Consider the following 21,828-nt stretch of genomic DNA (forward strand, 5'->3'; position numbering starts at 1 on the left):
GCACTAAAAAAGGGCGAAATATGCATAAAATATGCACAATAAAAATGCAATTAGAATAAAAAATACAAATAAAACTAATAATTTATTACATAGAATTAATTAATAAACTTATTTATTATAATTCTTGTGACAGTAAACAATAATATATTTTTCCAAGTTTTCTTGAGCAAACTTGTGACGTTTGTCACTTAATATTAATTTAAAGGCTGAAAATGACCTTTCTACGTCAACTGACGTTACCGGACAGAACTTAAAATTTGGCGCCATTTCTGCAGAGACCTCTTCAGGCAGGCTGTTTCCGGTGCCGTTGATAAACGCGTCAATTTTCTTTATCCCTTCAAAACCGGGATTTTTATACAAAACTGCATTTAATTTGCCACGAACTTTTTGCGATAGTGAACTCGGAAGGGCGTTACTCTGTTCAATAATTTTTTCTATTGTTTCCAAGGACTGGCATAGAGGAAAGTTTTTTGTTTCTAATTTCTCAATCGCATCGGGTATATTACTGAAATGTGTTGAGATAATAGCAATATTTGCCAAACACGTATACCTAACTATTGAAATAAGCACTATCAATGAAAAAGTACCAAAATATGCAATAATGCTGTAAAAATAGAATTATATGCATTTGCATATGCAAACATGCAAATGCATATAATCCGATGTCTACTCATAATTAATATATACGTTTTAGGAGTGAGATTAATGTAAGACGTTGAGGAGTTACGCTTGAATCCAATCACAGACACACGACACGTTTCGACTTTCCGTTTGTCCAATCAAGATAAAGCGAAATGCGCCATATTTTAGTCTATATATAGTATAGTCTTTTTAATTTAAACCCTTTTTATGAGTAATTATTGCATTTTATATAAAGTACTTAATTTGTGTGAGGTTTTAAACGATTAAAATTATATACATCGAAAAACGGCATGTAGTATTCAGGTCAAGCATTAGCTTATTAAGTATTAAAATTATTTTCGGCATATTTCAGTTATGTTTCAATTTGTGAAAGAAGCACAAACATATTTATTTAAATGTGAATAAAGTAGCGTAGTTATAATAGATATACATATATAGATAAATAGTGATAAAGAGAAAACGGAAAATTCTTCTATCAATTATAACCCAGTTGAAGGAAAATTTCATATAAAACGAATATGTGTCTTCTTATATCGAACCCATTATACGGCTTGTTTACTCAATATAAACAAATATTGGAGCGAAAAAACGTATAACCGAAAACACAAAGGCTCAGTCGAATGAAAATTCAATTACCAGCAGCGAACATGTTTCATGTATAATTCAATGTGTTATTTTCACTGTATTTTAAAATCAAAGTAACGTTATAGGTTAAATAGAATCCATATTTTATCTTATGCTAATGAACAACGTCAAACTTTATTAAGAAATTAAATAGGACAAGGCCATTCTTGGAGGGCTTTCTTAAGTTAAAAGCCGTGGAATATACTAAAATCGAGAGTAGATTTGAATTTTAAAATATAATAAATTCTTCTTAATTTAAGTCAAATATTAGATAATTACAATATCAATTGCAGCGGAAACTATATATAACAGTCACGGGACTGTGTCTATTTTGACGTTAAAAAGAGTTGGTACTCTCGTTAAATGGAGTGATAAAGAAAGTTTATTTCAGACTTGTGTTAGTAATTACATAAAAAGAATTCGTTTGAACGCTATTGCGTTGTCTGTTATTTTGTACTGTACCAGTAGTTAGGTTGTATTTTTTACTTATTTAATTCATATCTTGCGATATTGAGGCATCTTCGTGATAAAGCACATGCAAGCATGCGCAATTTGTAGAAAAAGTAACAGATTTCTTGGAAAATTCGGTACGTATGACGAGTACCGACAGTCGAATTTATTTCTCGCTAGGACGATAAAGCGACGAAACATCGTACACAGCTCCGCAGTTTTAACTAATTTCGCAACTTAAATAGTAATTTTTATTATTTTATTATTGTCGTTATTGAGGGTATCATTGTATGAAGGACAACCTAAACCGACCAAAGCCGAGTGAGAGTTCTGAAATCTGAGGCCCAGACCTAAAAAGGTTGTAGCGCCACGGAGATATGAATATTATTCGATACATTAGATTTCTAGTTGTCAAACTTTGAATAGCTGACATTCTAAAAAACACAAACTGTACCTAGGTCGTTCATTAAGAGTTAACTGTTACTTTAGCTGTTAAGTAATGTTCACCATTTGATTGGAAGCCAAAATCTGTTTTCGGCTAGTAGCTAAGTTCATTAGCATCTATTACTAAGTTTAATAAATGACCAGTAAAGTCGTACCTTATTTTTTGAAAAATTCTCTCCAACTCACACAGCTTTCAAAAAGTTTCCTTGTTAAAACATGTTGTTCGTTGGAGGTCTAAAAATCGGCATATTTTTTGATATGTCAACGCAACCTACATTCCATATTGACCTAGATGCATTGTTTGCAGGTTGGAAAGTTTTAGATGAAACGAACGCTAAGGACAGATTAAAACGGTCTTTGTCGTCGAGGGGGTGGGGTGCCTCCAGACCCGATGGCCCAAATGGACTCACTGATCAAAGATCTTGCAGACTCCGTTATCAACAGAGCAATGTCGAGGTACGTAACTTTCATTGTATAGTTTTTATACTTTGATATATTTTTGTGTTTTAATTTTGATACTTGACGCTTAACTGATACTCAATGTGAATTAATATATGTTTCTGAATATAGCAAATTCTCTTAGTCTTAGTATTCGATTCTTAGTCCATCATTAGCCACTTTGATCAACGTTTAAATAATAGATTGTAAAAAAATGTTTGAAGGCCATATCTATCGTCATAAAACATATCTATTGTCTGATTTCCCATGGGTGTCTTTTGTAATATTCATATCGAAATCGGTAAATCGTTAATTACTAAAGTGATGGATTTTTTAAATCAGTATTATGCTTATGAGTTGTGAAATCAAAGATATAGAGAAGTACTCCTCAAGCCTGGAACAAAATATTTTGTGTTCCCCGCCATGTAGTAGATATACTAACGTTCACGCACCCTATTTAAGGTTATGTTTTTGTTATTGTTTATTTCAATTACGTTTTATATTTTTTGCAATATATTGGCCGATAGACTTGTGATATAGTTTAATCTAAAACAAGTGTAATGTGATTCGCTTCGAGTTTCCTTTTTAATCTAAACTAAAAAATATAATCAACACAATGACTGTGGCAACACTGACACATCACATGCATGATAATGCATACAATTTTAATTTAGACATTTAAATTTTTACTTGTTAATGTAATTATTATTAGTAACATGTTGATGACCTTAAGTCAAATTTGTTTTTTATTATTCCGACTAAATGACTTGTATCCATGGCCATGTAAAAAAACAGATTAACTATTTGAATTACGAATGAAAGTTCATATATTGAGTGTGACGTAAGTGGTATGCGATTCGATTCAGGTCACTCTGAAACAATAAAAGCAGCTTGACCTAGCCTTGTGTCGATAAATTGAAGTCAGCAGTTCTAAATTTGTGTCTAAGATTGGAACAGAACTCAATTAGTGACGAGACAAAGAATTAAATTAAGAGTTTAACTTTGATAAAAATATCAGTTCCTAAAAAGTATGAATACAACACAACCGAACACATTTCACATACTTCTAAGCAAATTTCTATACTCTCGTAATTATTTATTGTTTTTTTATATGTTAAAATTCTTTTAATTATCCTAGGTGTAGCAATAATTGTCGCATTTTTTTTTATAGAACAGGAAGCTAACGGGCTTACTTGACGTTAAGCAATACCGCCCCGTCCATTGACACTCTTAATACCAGAGGGCTCGCAAGTGCGTTGCCGGCCTTTCAAATTGTTTGCCTTATTTCCCTACTTGAAATATACTTGATGTTGGATTGTTATAATTTTCATATATAATAATCCCGTTAATGTTATGCTAGTAGTTATAATTTCTCTCTCTCCGCTGGCTCTGCGCCCTAGAAGGGGCCTCCGAAACGAGAAACTTCCAGCGCTCCCTGTCCTGTGTCCCGCCAATTGCTGGGTTTAACCTGCAGCAGGTCCTGCACTCCGTCGATCCAGCCGTATCTAGGCCGACTCTATGCTTTAAAATGTGTAATACTCACGTATTTTTTTTTAAATGACTTTTTTCACATGATTGGTTGATATTTCGCAAATATAAGCGGCTTTAAAACTTTAAATGTTAAATAATATTGCTTGCAGTCAGATATTTTTATTTTGACGTAATAAATCATTCCTAATCTGTGTCAGCACATTTTGCATACTGGAAGGTAGCCAATTTACGCTTTAGACAAAATAAGTCCGGCATGATTTTGTCTTCTTACTTCCTGAATACTTATTTGTTTATGTTATTTTACTGAATAAAAAGGTTATGTTTAATTATCTAAAATAAACGCACTTTAAGCTTCAATTATTTAAAGATTTTTTGGTCACTGTATGACAAAGTCGTCGTTGGCCGTTGTTAAAAAAAAATATCTTAAAATAATAAGCCCTCAGTACATGCCTCGTTTTAATATTAACAAATAATTAAGACGTTAGACTGATAATATAGTAACTAATACTATGCCTTGAAATAATTAAAATAGGCACAAACTCGCAATAAATTACAAAATTGAGGAGGTATCTAATAAAAATAATATAATCGAATTCAACGCGTCTAGCATAACCTAAGCGAAACATAAAAGCAAGTAAATTAAATGTGATTGGCGGAGTTAAATTATAAAAAATTATAAAATAATAAATATGTATTTCGAACACTCACGTTTATTCATAACTAAACCATAATTAATAAATAAATGTTATTTGGATATAAACGCAAATCTACAAATTCAAATTCAAAAATCATTTATTCACGTAGGTAACACAATGTACACTTGTGATTCGTCATTAAAGATATAAATATTAATGCTTCTAATTTTACATTTACTGCCAGTTCTCAAATCAAGGGCGTAGAACGGAAGAGAAGAACTGGCAATAAACTCTCCGCCACTCTTTTTAATCGCCATGTTTTTTTTTTTTTTTTTTTACACAACGGTTGTAAGGAGCTGCAACCATTACACCATGTTCCACATGACATTTTAAGTAATTAATAATAAGAACATAAATAAAAACAAAGACTTGTCCCCTATCAGCAGGAGGCATGGTGAAATAGGAGCACGCACTTACATTCTCGTGGGAACAACACTCAAACACATAGTCGAAATAATTAACATCACCGCATACACGAATTCAAGTACGACCAGTCACCACAAGCAGCACCCGTTCACGAGTATGACGCATGGCCAGCCATCGGCCCCCTCGCCATATTTTAGGGAGAGAGACAACCCGACGCATGGACGCCGCCACAAGCAATGACATTTAAGCGAGCGAAAAAAAGCGAAAGCGACTCGTCTTTAATTATTATTTGAGAATGACTACTTTTTACATTTGTAGTTACAAATTTAACACATTTTGTCTTCTTTTCGTTTAACTTAAGATTATTTGTATTAAACCAGTGAACTACACTGGAGATGGCACTGTTTACGTTATCAAGTTATGGATTTTGTCGTTTCACTTTAAATAAAAGCGAAGTGTCATCAGCAAACAGTACTATCTCGTGAAGCTCCTTTACAAGAAATGGCAGGTCATTTATATAGACAAGGAATAAGAAGGGACCAAGTATGGAGCCCTGCGGTACTCCCATAGTAACAGAGGATCCCTGTGATATAGCTCCATTTACATTTACCTTTTGAATTCTATCGCTCAGGTATGATTCCACAAGATTTAGCGCCCTTTCGCCAATGCCATAGTGTTGAAGTTTCTTGATTAGGATTTCGTGATGGACACAGTCAAAAGCCTTTGATAAGTCGCAAAAAACTCCAATGGCATCATGAGAATTTTCCCAAGCATTTAAAATCTCGGAAATTAATTGAATGCCAGCATCTGCTGTAGAGCGACCTCTTGTAAAACCAAACTGCTGGCTATGCATAATTTTATTATTATTAAAATGTGTCAATAATTGTTCAAGAATGATTTTTTCAAAGATTTTACTCAAAGCCGGCAGCACAGATATGGGTCTAAAATTTGTGGGGTCCGAAGTGCTGCCCGTTTTGAATAACGGTGTGATTTTACTTATCTTCATCTGGTCTGGAAAGACTCCACAATCTATACATTCATTAAATATTATAGCCAACTCTGAACTGATAGTATTGATTACTGATTGTAAAATGAAAACAGATACACCCCAAAGATCTTTAGTTTTTTTTATTTTTAGCTGTTTAAATGTTTTTATAATGTCATTGCAGCTAATGCGGCTAAATACAAACTTATGATTGCATACAGGAACATTCTTTTTCAATAATAAAAGGGCGGCTGATGGTGAAGAATTTAAAACGCTGGTTGTATTTAAAGGAATGTTAGTAAAAAACTCTTCAAATGCAGAGGCTACTTCGAGGTCGGAACTAATTACTTTGCCGTTTATGTTCACTTTGAATTCAGTATCCTTTCTGGAGGTTCTTCCAGTCTCCTCGTTTATAATTTTCCAAGTAGCCTTTATCTTATCAGAGCTGTTGTTTATTCTAAGACTTAAGTGTTTCGCCTTAGCGATTCTACACTCTTGCCTAAAACTTTTTGAGAATATCCTAACATAAGTTTTAAATTCTTCACTGTCATTATACTGTTTTTCATCATACAACTCATACAATTTTTGCCTTTTTTTGTGTAGCTCCGGAGTTGCCCAGTCACAAAAGGTAGGTTTCTCCGAGACCAAAAAAGTCTTTGGAGTGAACACATTTTTGAATTCACCAATAAATGAATCAAAGAATGTGCTATATAAATTATTAGGGCATTGGTTACTACGCAAAAATGGCATTTTAAATATCAAATTTTTCCTAAATCTATCTAACCGATCCTCTGTTATAGGAATTGTGCATATTTTCTTTTTTGATCTTTACATTTTAGTATTTCAAATTCAAACAATTGACCAGAGTGGTCAGATGTAAGTTTGTTGATAATACAGGCGTTGAGAGGAATTATATTACTATAGATATTGTCAATACATGTTGCCGTGGTGGCTGTTACCCTAGTTGGTACAATAAAAGTATTAATTAAATTATATGATTTAAACAGATTTAGCAAACGTTTACTTGAACTACAGTTGTCAAGCAAATTTACATTAAAGTCTCCACTAACAATCAATTTTTTCTTGGATTTTTGCAATTTGTACAGAACCTGCTCCAATATTTTTTCTAAACTATCATATTGAGCTGAAGGAGGGCTATACAAACTAACAATGATAAATTGCTCCAGCTCCACACAAGATACTTCTATAAGGCGTTCCACAGAGAGGCTCACTATGTCCTTCCTTTCTTTAAATTTTATTTTTTTACTAAGCAATATTAATGAGCCACCGTGTATTGCATTTCCTCTGCAGAACGAACTACCAATCTGATGATTACAAAAATTGAACATAAGTTCACATGTCTTTAACCAGTGTTCTGTAATACACAGTATGTCAACCTTTTCACTGCTCAAAAACATCTCAATTTCTAGTAATTTACTTTTCATGCCTTGTATATTTTGGTGAACCAGATTGATAGTATTGTTCTTAAATCTACTTAGCTTACTTTTTAATTCTAGGCCAGAGAGACTCTCTGTTGTCTTAGTGTCTAATTTAAATTAGATATACAATTTCTTGGAATATCTTCCAAGGTCTTACTAACTAAAACCTGCTCAATAGAAGCAGGTTGTCTAGCCAAATTCTTGGCTGTTATATACAATAAATATGATAGCGAATCAGCTATCTGTCTTTTAAAATATGTAGGTAGATTATATCTATCCTTTGTCAAAAAATAATTATTACAACTAATGTACCTATTGGTATCAATTAGTGTAAAGTTTTTATTGTACAATGTTAATGTGTGCATTGTCTGATTTAAAATATGTCTCGCATTATTTTCATGCTGACTAAAGTGTTTACTATAAGGGAATGTAAACATAATTAGATTTTTAGTATTAAGTAGGCACAATTTTTCATAGCAGCTAATAAGCTCCTTTTTGTTTAGATTCCCTCTATTGCCTATAAATATAATGAGATTATCCGCTTTACTGGAAGTCTCTCTTACAATGTTCTTTATAATATATTTAAAAGTAGCATTTGGGTAACAGCTGTTTATAATATTTTGTTCCTTATTTAAAAATTGGCTCATTTGATGGCCTATTTGGTCACAGTACATTAAATTTAGCTTTGAAATGTTATTAACCCTACATACTGGTGTTGGCACCTGTACAGACTTGCTTGAGTTTTCAAGCTCAAAGCATTGTGCTGCATGTGTGGATATCTTGATAAGATCTTCCATAGCAGTCGAGTATTTCGAAACCATCATTTGTGACTCCTGGAATTTTGATACCATGGAATCTGCTATATTTTGAAGATCCAAGATCTCCTTTTGCAGTTGTTGGGTGTCAAAGTCATATTTAATCCTACTATTTTCAAGTTCAATTAAGTGCATGTCAATATTAGTTTTAAGTTTTATGTTTTCCTTCATTATTTTTTTACTATCCAATACAATGTTGTACTTTTTCAGTAATTTTTGAGTTTTAGTTACAAATTTATTGATTTTAATGTATTTTTTTATTCTTTTTATACATTAATATTTTTATATGCTGTAGAGGGATTAGATTTAGAAAGTGAACTATTGTAAACTAAGTCTTTAAAAAGGTCTTGTGTTATAGTCTCTGACTTTTGGTGTGAGTCTTCTTCAAGCTTTATAATATGTTGATTAGCCTCATACAATTCCCTTTCAAGATTAGCTATGCGTTTCAAGGCACTTTCATATTCTAAGCCATAGCCATCAAGCTTGTCCAATTGACTTTTCAGCAAGTCACACTCATCCTGAAGTGTGTTATTTTGCTGAAATATCAATGATAGTTCGGCTTTAAGCTTTTTATTGGCCTCTAGCACTTCCAACAGCTCTCTTTCATTGTCCTCTCTCTCTAATGTTAACTGAGCACACAACTCCCTGGAAGCATTTAATTCCCTTAGCGCTAGCTTAAGTTTAGACTCTTCTTGTAAGGCAAGGCCTCTGCGAGTCATCATAATGCTACAAAGGTGTTGTTTTGGCTTCCAATAAGAATCGTAAATACTCAAGTTAAGTATGTAGTGATTTTAGACTAATGGCACAGGTATACTAGTATTATTATATATATATATACGTAAAGTAGTACTTACAAAACACTAATTGTCCCAAGTTTAATAGTGAAATATTTCGTAAAAGAAAATTTTGAATTTTTTTAACCTAACTGACACTTAACTTTTTATCACAATATTAGCGTTTTAGACGCTAATTTTGTTATCAAAACCTATTTAAACACAGCACTAATTAAATATTTAATAACAAAATGGAAAAACTTTAAGGAAATATATAACAAAGTTATTAAAAATTATAAATTTTATAGGACTCAAATTAAACAGCTGTTTCCCTTACAGTGTTGCCACTTTTTTTTACTCTTTTTCACAAATTACATATATTCAAATTCAAATTTAAAAAAATATTCATTAAGGTAACACAATGTTCACTTATAAACGTCAATGAAGAAATACATATTAAATGCTTCTAATTTTACATTACTGCCAGTTTTCAAATCAAGGGCGTAGAACGGACGAGAAGAACTGGCAATAAACTCTCCGCCACATAACTCGCCGTTTCGAGTAAAATTTAAAGGTTTCATTCGTGTACAGCTAGTCCCTTGTAATTCGCATTTATCTGGTGAATAAGTATTAAAAGGAGTACTGTCGTACTGAAGACATTATTGAATAGCTTTGGGGTTAAGGCTTAGTATAAGGAGACCCTTTTTCCTGATGGAAGCCTTTTTTACCTGCGAATTCAAATTAAACCTAACAAAATCAATCATGCAATGTTAATCAACTTATTCAATGTTAAAATAATTTAAGGTCTAAAAATACAATGTTATTATTAATCCTATGAAGAGGAAAAAGCATTTTAGTTTCGTCATAGACTCGAAAATTAAGGGACCATAATTAAGAAATTCTATTAGAATGGTACCTGAATACCAATTGGTTTTATATGGTAGGTATTCAACGAAGAGCGGTTCGAATCGTCGACGACCAATCCCTTTCCGAGGCTAGATCCCTTGGCGCTGCGTAGTCATGTGGGGTCATTCTGCATCTTCTATCGAATTTACCACGGAGAGTGTTCATAGGATTTGTTCAGATACTCTCAGCTGTTTTAACAGCAACGCACTCGCGAGCCCTCTGGCATTGAGACTGTCCATGGGCGGCGGTATTAATTACGTAGGTGTGCCTCCGGTTAACACATACACATATACACACAATATTAAAAAAAAACCCAGCCTTGCGACATCCGTTAGAATATAACGTGAAAATTTAAATATACTTTTTTAGGTGTACGCGAGGTTTCTCGCCAAGGACCACGATTCAGGTCGAGTATCGTACTTCGTGTCTCGGCGTACTTGGCTCAAAGTGACAGAGCTTGTGCTATCACTTATGCGCGTGTCTGATCCACGGATTGCCTCGCTAAGGAATCGTGTGCTGCAAGGACGAAGCACTGGCCGGACAGAAGTGCAAGTGCTGTCACCTATAACAGGTATGTGGTTTCTACACTTATATATTTGGCTTTTAATGTCCGATGTACGTAGTACGATGGCGAAAGTAGTCGGGGTATGTGGGACCCACAGAGACCTACTATTCAGAGACTGGGTGGGACACAAATCCACCTCGAGTACATGCCGCGTCAGAGGCTTTAGGATCGCTATCTTAGGGCTTAAAAATGTTTCTCTTTTGACAGATTTGTTTAGAAAAACGTTGTTCACCTAAAGCGCAATACATAATTAATGACAGAACGACAATGGACACGAAAGTAGCAGGGGTATGTGAGACCCACATATATCTGCTATTCAAACACTGGGTGGACAATACCCACAAATCTACATCGCACGTGAAGCCGCATTAAGGATTATAGGGTCGCTATCTTAGTACTTAGAAATGATTCTGTTTTGTCCGATAATGTTTTAAAAAGAATCGATAAATTTTTGCCGCACACCGAGCGCAATACATAATTAATGTTAGAACAATGGACACATTAGTATATACAATACATTAATATATAATTTCACCACATTCATGCACTCTACATAAAACGTGTCGCTATTAAAATTGAGGTGTTTGCAGTATAATATTTCAATAATAATAACAATACAGTTACACAAAAGACTGACTATGTTTCCTTTGTTTTAAAGAGTTTTTAAATAGTATCTGTGTGTATTAACCTGAAAAAACCTACGTAAAATGTCCTAGAAAACCTAGTACGTTAATAATTGTAGTATTCCGGACGCAGTAAACAGTCATTGTTGTAGAAAAGCTCAGTACATAATTACAACAATTATTCCTGAGGAATACTTAACGAGAAATGTGGGCTGTTTAAAATAAGTAGGAAAGTTAGGGATAACAAAGCAACTTATGCATAAATGTTAAATACATTCGTAAATAGTTTAAATTTAAAAGCATATTTATTGTCTATCGGTTAAAAATTATTTTTAATCTGTCATAGATTAACAACGATTATCGTAGTATTGGCGGGCTAAATTCTCTATTTTAATATTCATTTTCCCAAATATTTTTGGTCTCAAATATGGAAGTGGTGTGTATATATATTACAATTAAAAATATATGGCAAATCAAATAAACCACAATAATTAACGGTTGGAACGGATTTGGTTTTGTTAATTTATAATCTGTATGACATATTATTACAATGGCAGCTGACAGTAACGCCTTTGCTCCGACACATAAATACATTATTATTTTAATATAATGGTTATAAAAAACCGTCATTCGTCTGACTTTTAATAATAATGCAGGTCTAAGCTTTCACAATTTTTACAGGACGTGTTATTGGACTTCGCGAAGTACGGGTGGTGAACGACAAGGTATCGATTACTCGACTCTTGGTTCGTGTCATATCAGGACTGCAGTTGAACATATCGCCTGACACGGCTATAGAAAACGGATATGTATCAGAGACTACGGTTACGCGGCGTTTAACGGCTCAATATCAGGTTAGTTTTACTATACTTTCACATTTCTAGTTTACTATCAAATTCGATTTCTGTTAAATTATAAATGTAAATGTTGCCAGTAGAAAGAAAACTAACCTAATTAAATTATTTTTAAATTAAATAAGGAGGGTAAGGAGGCTATTTGACATAGTATAAAAATAAAGTGTTATAGTTTTAGTAATCTGTGAATAGTAAAAATAACTGAAAAAAAATTAATTAAAAAATTGAAATGCGAATGTGAAAAGTGTCATTAAGGTTACATTAAGATTAAATCTCATATATGTTATTATAATTAATGATAATAAGTTACATCTCAAATATTTTCCTTGTAAACCAATGATTTTTTATTTATAGTTAGATTTACGTTCTACTTTTAAATATTTCAATTGATAATTCCAGGAAGGTCTTCTTGACATAGACATAGAGTTCTCTGACGGCACTCACACGGCTCTGCGAGATGTGGCAACAACAGACTACCACTTACTAGTTGAGAGTTTAGACATTGAAGTGGTTGCGTTTGCGCCGATGCTGGCGTCAGTACATCCAAGGGTCATTGCTGTCGGTGAAGGTATTATTGCTTTAACACCTTTGTATATATCAAAATTCTTGTGGTAAGAAGGACGTGCCTTTCGAACCTATAAAACCAGTGGCGCTACAACCTTTTTAGGTCTAGGCCTCAAATTTCTGAATCTGTCATTTGTCAATCTAATAGGCAAATATGTGATAGGCCTCCTGTGCTTGGTACACGCCGTCGACTTTTTGGGTCGTAGGCAAGCCGGTTTTCTCACGATGTTTCCTTCACCATTCGAGCGAATCTTAAAGGCGCACATACAAAATCCAATGGTCCACAGCCAGGGATCGAACCTACGACCTAAAGGATGAGAGTCGGATGCTGAAGTCTTTACGAAAACACTGCTCTTTCGAACCTATAGGTTATCAAAAAGTTCATAGTTATCCTATATACCATAAATTACAGATATCAAGACCACACAAGTAAAGCAATAATTTTAAATCTGGTAACTTCGTTTCTGCATTTCACAATTTTTCTTTACCGAATTCTTTTTTTAAATTTGGAACAATTGGATGAAAACCATCTAACGATATTTGTACTTAGACACGCAAGCGTTTAATAAAAATAAATATACCTGGAAATATAATCTATATAATCGTGCTGATAACGCGAAGGTCGCAGGTTCGATCCCCTCATGGGCCACCATTGATTAGGAACTGACTAGGCCGGTAAATAAAACTCTTTAGACTTCTTGTAAAAATTGTATTATTCCGTATATGACCTTTCGCAAGTCAAGTACAATAAGAAGTGATGGCGCACGTCGCCCTACCTTACAATAATATTTTTTGCAAAAAGTTGCGCCTGGTATAAAATTTGAGCAATGTCGCAGCAAGGTCTGTGTTAACCATTTATTGCTTTTAAAAAATACCCACGATTTCCGAAGTCTGTAATTCCATTTCCAAAAACTTTTCTTTATATAAAACTAGCGACCCGCCCCGGCTTCGCACGGATGCAATGCTGATACTAAATACAAAGTGCTATAGAGTATAGGGAGAACCGCGGCCTCCGACGCGCTGCGTCCCGCAATTATTAAATTTGTAATATCATCGAAAATATTCATTTAAATCATATGTTGTAAAGGGCCATATAAATCTATATTAAATCAACAATTTATTTAAGGTATTTAATTGGATAAGGATTTATGCTGTATTGGTTAAAATCGCTTCGAAAATTAGCCATTATTTGTCGTAAAAAGTAAATGACAAAAAAAAGTTATTGTGAGTTATCCATAAGAGATAGACATATACCATCACGGACTTTTCTGTAGACCTTTTCAATGTGTACAATATTTAGTACATTATTTTGATAAAACTCGTAGGGTTCAGCCTGCGTTTGCAATGTAAGCGGAAAAAAATGTAATAATTTACGACATCACATTAGAAAGCTCAAAAATAACAGTACTTCTCCACTATTTAATGGATGTTATTATACATATAAACCTTCCTCTTGAATCATTCTATCTATTAAAAAAAACTGCATCAAAATCCGTTGCGTAGTTTCAAAGATTTAAGCATACAAAGGGACATAGGGACAGAGAAAGCGACTTTGTTTTATACTATGTAGTGATTTATTTATTCATTGACATACAATAACTAATTTAACAATTATTTCCAGGAAGCGGAGAACTCCTACGCGTGACTCTATTAACACCTGATCAGTGTCGCTCTGGGCCTATTCGTCGCGTGGCATTACCAGGCAAGGGTGATACGAAGACCCCGGCTAACATCAAGAACATCCCGGGAGCTTTAGCCACGGCCGCGGCCAGCGTCGACGTGGACTTCAGCGGAACTGACTCCCCTCAAAGACCTGACACGCCCCAGAATGATGATATCATGGCTAGAGGAGGAGTTAGGACTGGCATGAATGATCTCACTGATCTACTTAAAGGTTAGTTTTTCTTAAAGTTAGACCAAAAAGCGTGTCGTACAGTGGCCTATTAAACATGTTTATACAGAAGCCTATATACTGACGTTGCTGGCCTATGAGTTATCTCATAGGCCAGCAACGTACCCACAGAAATGGGTGTCCATGGGTGTCGACGACTGTCCATAACTGCTTTTATGCTAAAATGGGGGTCTCACCCCATGACAGTACCAACCAAATATACATGACATGATGGCAACCCATCCGTCTTTCTTTTTAATGAAACACATAATATACAGAAAGACAATCAAAACTATGTAGCCTTATCAAGAATTTATAACCTATCAACATTATTTATTATTATGTATTATATAAATATTGTTGACAAGTCATTGTCTAATATAGATATGGGATCGTTATACTTAATTCAAAAATACAGGTCAAACTTTAATTTTTGAAATATAGGTATACCCATTTTTAAACTCGGTTAAATTGTTGCAGATATATCGCGTATAAAGGACGAGAACAACCATAACCCAACGGTTCAGGCTCAGCAGTACGGGTCCATCCATCGGCCTAACAACGGCCATCCGCGACACGTCGCACAGAAAAATGAATCTCAAGTTCAAATAGGTAATACATTGCCATGTTAAAAAAATTGATGTTTAAAATTAGTTCATAATGATATAAACTAAATATAGATTTAATTATCACATTTTATTATAAAAAAAGTTTGTGCTCATATTCTAGACAGATAAAAATTTATATATTGCCAAATTGTTGTGTTAACTACCATTTTTTAAATTAAAAAGTAATAAAAAAATAAAAATGCTACAGGAGGTGCTTTATGTTTTTAATTTCAGGAATGTCGATACTACTCGGAGCGTTTTGTTTTGCAATAATGGTAAGTTCTAACATTTTTACGACTTTTTTGAATACATATATGTATATTATTTTTTTTTTTAAATAGATGGAGTATTATATAAAAGTTGATTCACTTTATGCTGTAATGGTTATGTGCTAGGTCCAACATTTGACGTTAACTTATATGTCCCGCACGTTGATATTGCGACTGGCGGCCATCTTAGTGACGTAATCGAACTGTCAGTGTCAGTACCGAGCGCAAGGTCAGCCAGCGCTTACGCGTATTGAGTATATCTACCACGTATTTTTTATTGCTTTTTATTTTCGTTATCCTGTTTTAGTTTTGTTATCATACTAATCCTATTAAAATGAGCAAGAAAGTAATTAACAGCCGTGCTCGTGTAACATTCAGGCAAATAAATGAATATTATAATTATTAACTTTTTTGTTGTCTGTACTTTCTGCGGAGGATGACGTCACGTAGCTGGATTGAGACTAAACGTTTTTTTTTAATTTGTGTTATTACTAGAGTGTTTAAGAGAATCGATTTAATTTTTATGCGTAATTTCATTTATTGAGCAAAGTTAATACTTTTATTCATTTGACGTATCAAGATAATGTCTATTATGTTAACTGTCAAACTGACATAACATTGTTGTCAACATAACAAAAAATGTTATTTATCACTGCAGCGACCTCAAATCCCACGATCTCTTTCCGCACAGACTAGCAAGCATATCGTAAATTCAAAGGGTGATTAAAAAAAGTGACGGAGTTTTCTCCAATTCTTTTCGAAATCTTCATTAAAATTAAATGCAATTTCAGGTATTCGTAGTATCCTGTGTGGTGTACGCGTATAAGTTGAGGAAGGTGAATTCGGGTGGATGTAGCCCAGGTGCCACTGAGAACGGAAGGCTGCAGGTGACGAGCCTGGTTGGCACCACTTTGGGGCTGGTCAAGGAGAAGCCTGTCAGGGAATCTACTACCAACGCTCATGACTGGGTGTGGTTAGGTAAATATTTTTTATAACTATATACTTGACAGATGTGATAAACAAAAATGATTGTTGATAAACATATTAACACACTGACGTATCTACGAGCTTGAAATCCTATTTTTTTTTTTAATATTATTTTGACACTCAAACATAAAAATCATACTGCATATCTTTTTAAAATTAGTTAAGACTTTTTAAAACCAAACCAAACATAATAATAACAATAAAAATATATTTATTTAATTAATTATAATTATTATTAACTATCATCAACACATTCCAGGCCGGGCGACGATGGAAAAGAACGGAAATCGTCATCCAGTAAACCGGAATTCGACCCAACCCGACAATACCCAAGAGATGCGCATCACCAGCAACCCTCTGAACTACAACTACGTGGACCCAGAAGACGCAATCCGGGAGAACGTGATGGTGACCAGCTTCGACAACCCCAACTCCATCGAACTGCCTTCACAGACCGAAAAGCGGGTCATCGACACCACCACGTACTGCAAGAAGCCCAAGCCTCAGAACTCCGACGGTCATTGGCAGTAAGATTGTCATTGCCATCATTGCATGCGTCATAAACACACATTGTACATTTTTAGACCATAGATTAAAATGCCTAAATACACGCACAGAGTACCAATCGATTAAAGAACACAAAAGTCCAATAATTTTTAGAGACAGGTAAGCTAAAAAGGACGCACTTTTTATTCATACGTAGACTGAAGTACGGTGTATACCATTAATATGATCGGTGGTAACAAACGGTACTAACTCTTGTGTAGTCTATACCACTTAATACATAATAAAAGATATAAATATTTTAAGGAGTAATTCGATTTTAAATGTAATTGATTTGATTACGAGTTAAAATGCCGGATAAAATCAATAAATTAAAAAAAAAAAACAAACCAACCTCTACCTCATTTATATAAACTAAATCAGTCTGATATTCAGAAACGAGACGTAGGGTGCCTCATATGTCAAAATCAAATACATTTTTGACGTACGAGAGTTAGACGTAGTCTTGACTCTGAAACTCTAATATTCTTTTAACTGAAGTACTTCAATAGTAAAGTAGAAACATGAGAATTTTAGTTAATACTGTGTGGACTCATGTTATAAACTTATAACTATTACTATATACTTTTTACAATTACATTTTAGTTTGTGGTTGCTTGTTTAATTTTTTCCCTTGCTAGCTTGCTTATGTTCTAATATAATTGATGCATACACGTTGTTTTAGTACTTTTAAATAAAATATACTTTAGATCATGCTTTAGTTGAAACAGTATAATAAAATTGAAATAAGGGTTGTCAGTCTGGAGCATAACGGATGGAATGTTTCAGGGATGCGACCGACGACTACCGCCCCCCTGTTCCGCCTCACAGACATACATCGACTCCTCAGCCCCAGGTCCCTCTGCCGCCACGACATACCAATAAAGTAAGTTTTAGATTTCTTTTTTTACCTAATGAATGTATTAAGCGTTTGAACTATTTTGTAACAACTATTTTTCAGTATATTTTAAGCAAAAAGTTTATGGTAAATTTTGAAATGAATTTATTTAAATAAAAAAAGTGTAAGTTTTAATACATATACTTACTATATCATTTTTCGGCAGGCGTGACCCACTAACGCCAAACAAATTCGTATCAAAATGGTCACGTGACAAAGCGTGAGCATTCTTATCGAAAAATGATTTTTTCTCAAGCCCCAGGTCCGCTACTTTGTAAATTTGTATTGATTTTAAATATTGATTAATAATGTAAAAAATAGCTCTGACTCAAAAATGATGACGTCATCTATCGCAACATCCAAGGTCGGCTTTCAATATCTGTAGAAGTCGCAAACAAAATTAAATGGAAGTCTTGGAAGATAGCTGCAAGCTGTAAACAGCCAAAAATATACTTTTTACGATATTTTTTCTTAATATTACAACTTTTATCTAAAAATAAGATCTTAAGATGTGTCTTATAGTAAAACATTTTTTTTAGATTTTGCCCGACACCGTCATGCCACCATCAAGGCGAAGTCACTCCAGGAATCACCACAAGAAACACGAACGCGAGCATGAGTCTGCCAAACGATCTCCGGAAAATAATCGCCAGCCAGACCGGTACGTTGTTGGGACATTGGCCATGGGACAGATATAATAAACATTTACTTACAATGAAGCTATACAATATTTTTGATACTAGGATATATAATTTGTTCCAAAAATAACTACACAATTTTTTTTCTGAAATAGTCCAAAATAATTAAAACTTACCTGTTTTTTTGCTATAAAGTAGTTTTGTATGAACATTTTGTTTTTTATGAACAACCGTTAAAAATTAAGTCCAAGTTGAAATAGTTAAATCTAGTTTAGTATGTATTTGCCAAACCATTTAGTCTTATTGCAGTGTCAAAACATTCCGTCTCTCCATTTTTGATAGAAAGAGACGTAACATAAGTGTATCACAGTAAACATACTGTCTTACATATTACGAATATTCTTTTCCAAAAAAACATTCCTATATTGTTCCAGAATTATTGATTTAAACAGAACCGATTCGCCATACATGACCCGAGACCTGAAACGCGACTCCTACCCATTACGACTCCGCAACGACTTCGATGACCCAATGGAAAAGCTCAACAAAGACGACTGCGCCAGATTGTTCGAGTTCGACACCGATGCTCCCCTCATCATGGAGAATAAGGATTATCGAGAGATCGTCGGCCTCAACAGAGGAACGGACGACTCGAGACGCACCTTTACGAAGCCCGAGAGCCCGGACTATATGCATGATTCTGGCATCGGTAAGGACATTGGGGCAAATATTCTGTTAAACACGCTTAGTAAGATGCCAAAATTCGATTTTAATGACATTTGATGATTTCTTTTGAGAGCAGAGATTTAAAAAAAAAATTCTTTCCTTTCGTTATCGAACCTTTTTGTATAGATTATGTAGTCCATCTTTAGCTATATGTTTAGTATAATTGATTTATGTTACTTAGGATTATTAAATAAATAAAATAAATTTACAGGCCTACCTGATATGCAAGTACGGCATAAGAATAAATCAAAGGATGGAAATGGCAAAGGCGATTTCGTGGAGCTGTCGAATCAAAACAAAGGTATTTCAAACTAAATTATATACATATGATTAAAAAAACTAGCTACAACCTATGGGTTATTCTACGTTTTATAGATAATTCTTTATAGACGTTATAATATTAACCAGAAAATGTTTTATTTAATTATGTAATTAAGTTTTGAATCCAAATAATATTTACCAAAAAATTCATACAAGTTCAACCACAATTGAAAATAAAAGGTAAACTGATAGGTAATAAGATACTTATTTTACACTTTGTTGCATTACGAACCACGTAATTTTCACGAAATTGAAAAAGAAAAAAATATAGACCTCTATAGATGTTTTTGTTTTACATCTGTTGTAATGAGATTCAGTTTTATAATTTTCGAGTGACAGTTATAAGTTGACGAGAATGGCTGCTTCCGTCGCAATACTTTTTAACAGGCGAGTAGGAATCCAGAAGTTCTGGGATTAGAGAAACTCTGGCAAAAAATATTTTTGCTAACGGCTGAAAAAAATATTTGTTTGCATTTGTTACTAAAACCTCGTCAGTAATCGGACATATACCTAACAGTGAACACTTCGCCAGAGGTGAAGCGCGCAACGATCGTGGGCAACCCGATGTTCTCCCGCGGCGCAGGAGGGGCAGGAGAGCCCCCCGTGGAGTCCCTCGGCATCGACGACTTGCACATGGACTACGATCAAATCATGCATTATTTCCATAACCTTAAGGTATAAACTCACCGTCCCACGCTTCTAGTTTAGTCTCGCTTCGACACGGCGTACTTATGAATAGAGCCTTTTGAAACGTTTACTAGTTTTATACGTATCGTGTAATAGCGTCATTTCATCCGTAGCTAGCCTTCTAGAGTAGTTCACATTTCAAAGATGACTTTGAATTTTTCAGGAATCGAACGCCTGAGTAGAGCAGATCATTGCAAAGATCCGGCAGGTATTGTCTACGTTTAATTATCAGCATATCACCCAAGCTCCAATCGACGTATTCAATGCACCCACCGGTCAGGTGGAGGATACCAATATTGACTCGCAAAAAATGTCGAATGTCGCACCCAATGTGCTCTGTGACTCGATCGCTCAGAATAACCACTTTATGAAGCGACATCTCGAGTTCCTCTTGGGAAACTTGAGCGAGGCGTACGAATGAATTGTCGGTCAATATTATCCTCTACGCAAATGGATCCTTGCAGTGATCGAAAGATATTTTATACTAACGTTTAACGTATTTACTCTAGTCATCAAAGTTGCACTCGTGCATAATACTCAATATAATCGCGTTAACTGTCTATTTAAACTTTGGTCTACGGAATACCAAATTAAAATTGCATTTTGTCTATGTACATATTTTCCATTGAAGATGTGAAAACGCTACCTCACTTATAACTTATAGCTTAGCCTACAATGCAAACAATGTTAATACACAATATTTAAGTTTACATAATTTATTCCTTCAAAGACATTAGGTTTTAAGACTGCGATGCCAGTTTAGATTAGCTTAGTTGTTTAAGAGAAACTAGTCAAATAACCACGGGCTATCTATTGCTCAAATCGTTTAATTCTTCACTATAGCTTTATTCCTTTCGACCGGATTTCTATTTGGCCTAATTTAATAAACCGTAATGTTAACGCATAAATGTTAACTTTGTGATAAATATGGCTGTCAGCGCCATCTTTAAATGCCATATCATATGAAATCTAGTTGCTTGTATTATATTGTACCTAATATATATTAATTTATATGTAAATGCATAATGTAAGTTAGGTTTATAGGCTTTGTAAATATTGTTATGATGTTATATAATTTATAGGTATGTGTGCGGATAAAGGAATATAGTATGTGGTAGTCGCTTATACTACGGTCGGCGTCGGTACTCTGTAACTTCCATTGGCTATACGTTTTGAATGCAATTTCTCAATATCCGACGTAACCGTAGAATCGCGGGGTACATACATTGAATTCGTGTTTGGAAATTGCAGAGTAACCGTGCTGAAACTGCACTTATAACCGTTTCATGTCTGTTAAACACATAGTTGATGTATCGGTGTATCGATGTGACTAGTGAGGTCTATTTAATTTTCAGTGCAGTTTTATACAGCTTACTGTATTAAGAATTTTGGCTTTCGTCGTTAGTTTAGGGAGACAGTGACAGAAGAGTTTGTTACTAAGCAATTGTTTTTTGTTGGATTTTGACGTAAATAAAGATGTTTAATAGTTTAATGCTACAGACTGAGGCTTATCACGAAATCCCTTGAGGAAATGTCAAATATAATAAACGATTATTAAATATAAATGTGTGTTTTATTTACGTGTA

The 21,828-nt window shown here is 34.2% G+C and overlaps 1 protein-coding gene across 2 annotated transcripts in view; it reads left to right on the forward strand.

Annotated features, from left to right (window-relative positions):
• Nucleotides 1-21,807, forward strand: part of LOC125053309 (transmembrane protein 132E) — an 86,055-nt gene extending 64,248 nt beyond the window's left edge. Inside the window, exons 7-21 of one of the 2 annotated variants that reach the window (XM_047654629.1) lie at nucleotides 2,468-2,616; nucleotides 10,438-10,639; nucleotides 11,938-12,110; nucleotides 12,510-12,678; nucleotides 14,296-14,568; nucleotides 15,046-15,177; nucleotides 15,408-15,448; nucleotides 16,234-16,420; nucleotides 16,689-16,956; nucleotides 17,762-17,858; nucleotides 18,410-18,531; nucleotides 18,943-19,217; nucleotides 19,446-19,535; nucleotides 20,073-20,230; nucleotides 20,406-21,807. In XM_047654629.1, coding sequence (XP_047510585.1) covers nucleotides 2,468-2,616; nucleotides 10,438-10,639; nucleotides 11,938-12,110; nucleotides 12,510-12,678; nucleotides 14,296-14,568; nucleotides 15,046-15,177; nucleotides 15,408-15,448; nucleotides 16,234-16,420; nucleotides 16,689-16,956; nucleotides 17,762-17,858; nucleotides 18,410-18,531; nucleotides 18,943-19,217; nucleotides 19,446-19,535; nucleotides 20,073-20,230; nucleotides 20,406-20,420 — 2,351 coding nt within the window. In that variant the 3' untranslated portion in view covers nucleotides 20,421-21,807. The remainder of the gene's footprint in view (nucleotides 1-2,467; nucleotides 2,617-10,437; nucleotides 10,640-11,937; nucleotides 12,111-12,509; nucleotides 12,679-14,295; nucleotides 14,569-15,045; nucleotides 15,178-15,407; nucleotides 15,449-16,233; nucleotides 16,421-16,688; nucleotides 16,957-17,761; nucleotides 17,859-18,409; nucleotides 18,532-18,942; nucleotides 19,218-19,445; nucleotides 19,536-20,072; nucleotides 20,231-20,405) is intronic. The other variant, XM_047654630.1, reaches the window with a different exon arrangement.
• The last annotated feature ends 21 nt before the right edge of the window (nucleotides 21,808-21,828 follow it).

This window comes from Pieris napi, chromosome 10 (genome assembly GCF_905475465.1).
Source record: "Pieris napi chromosome 10, ilPieNapi1.2, whole genome shotgun sequence".
NCBI lineage: Eukaryota > Metazoa > Arthropoda > Insecta > Lepidoptera > Pieridae > Pieris > Pieris napi.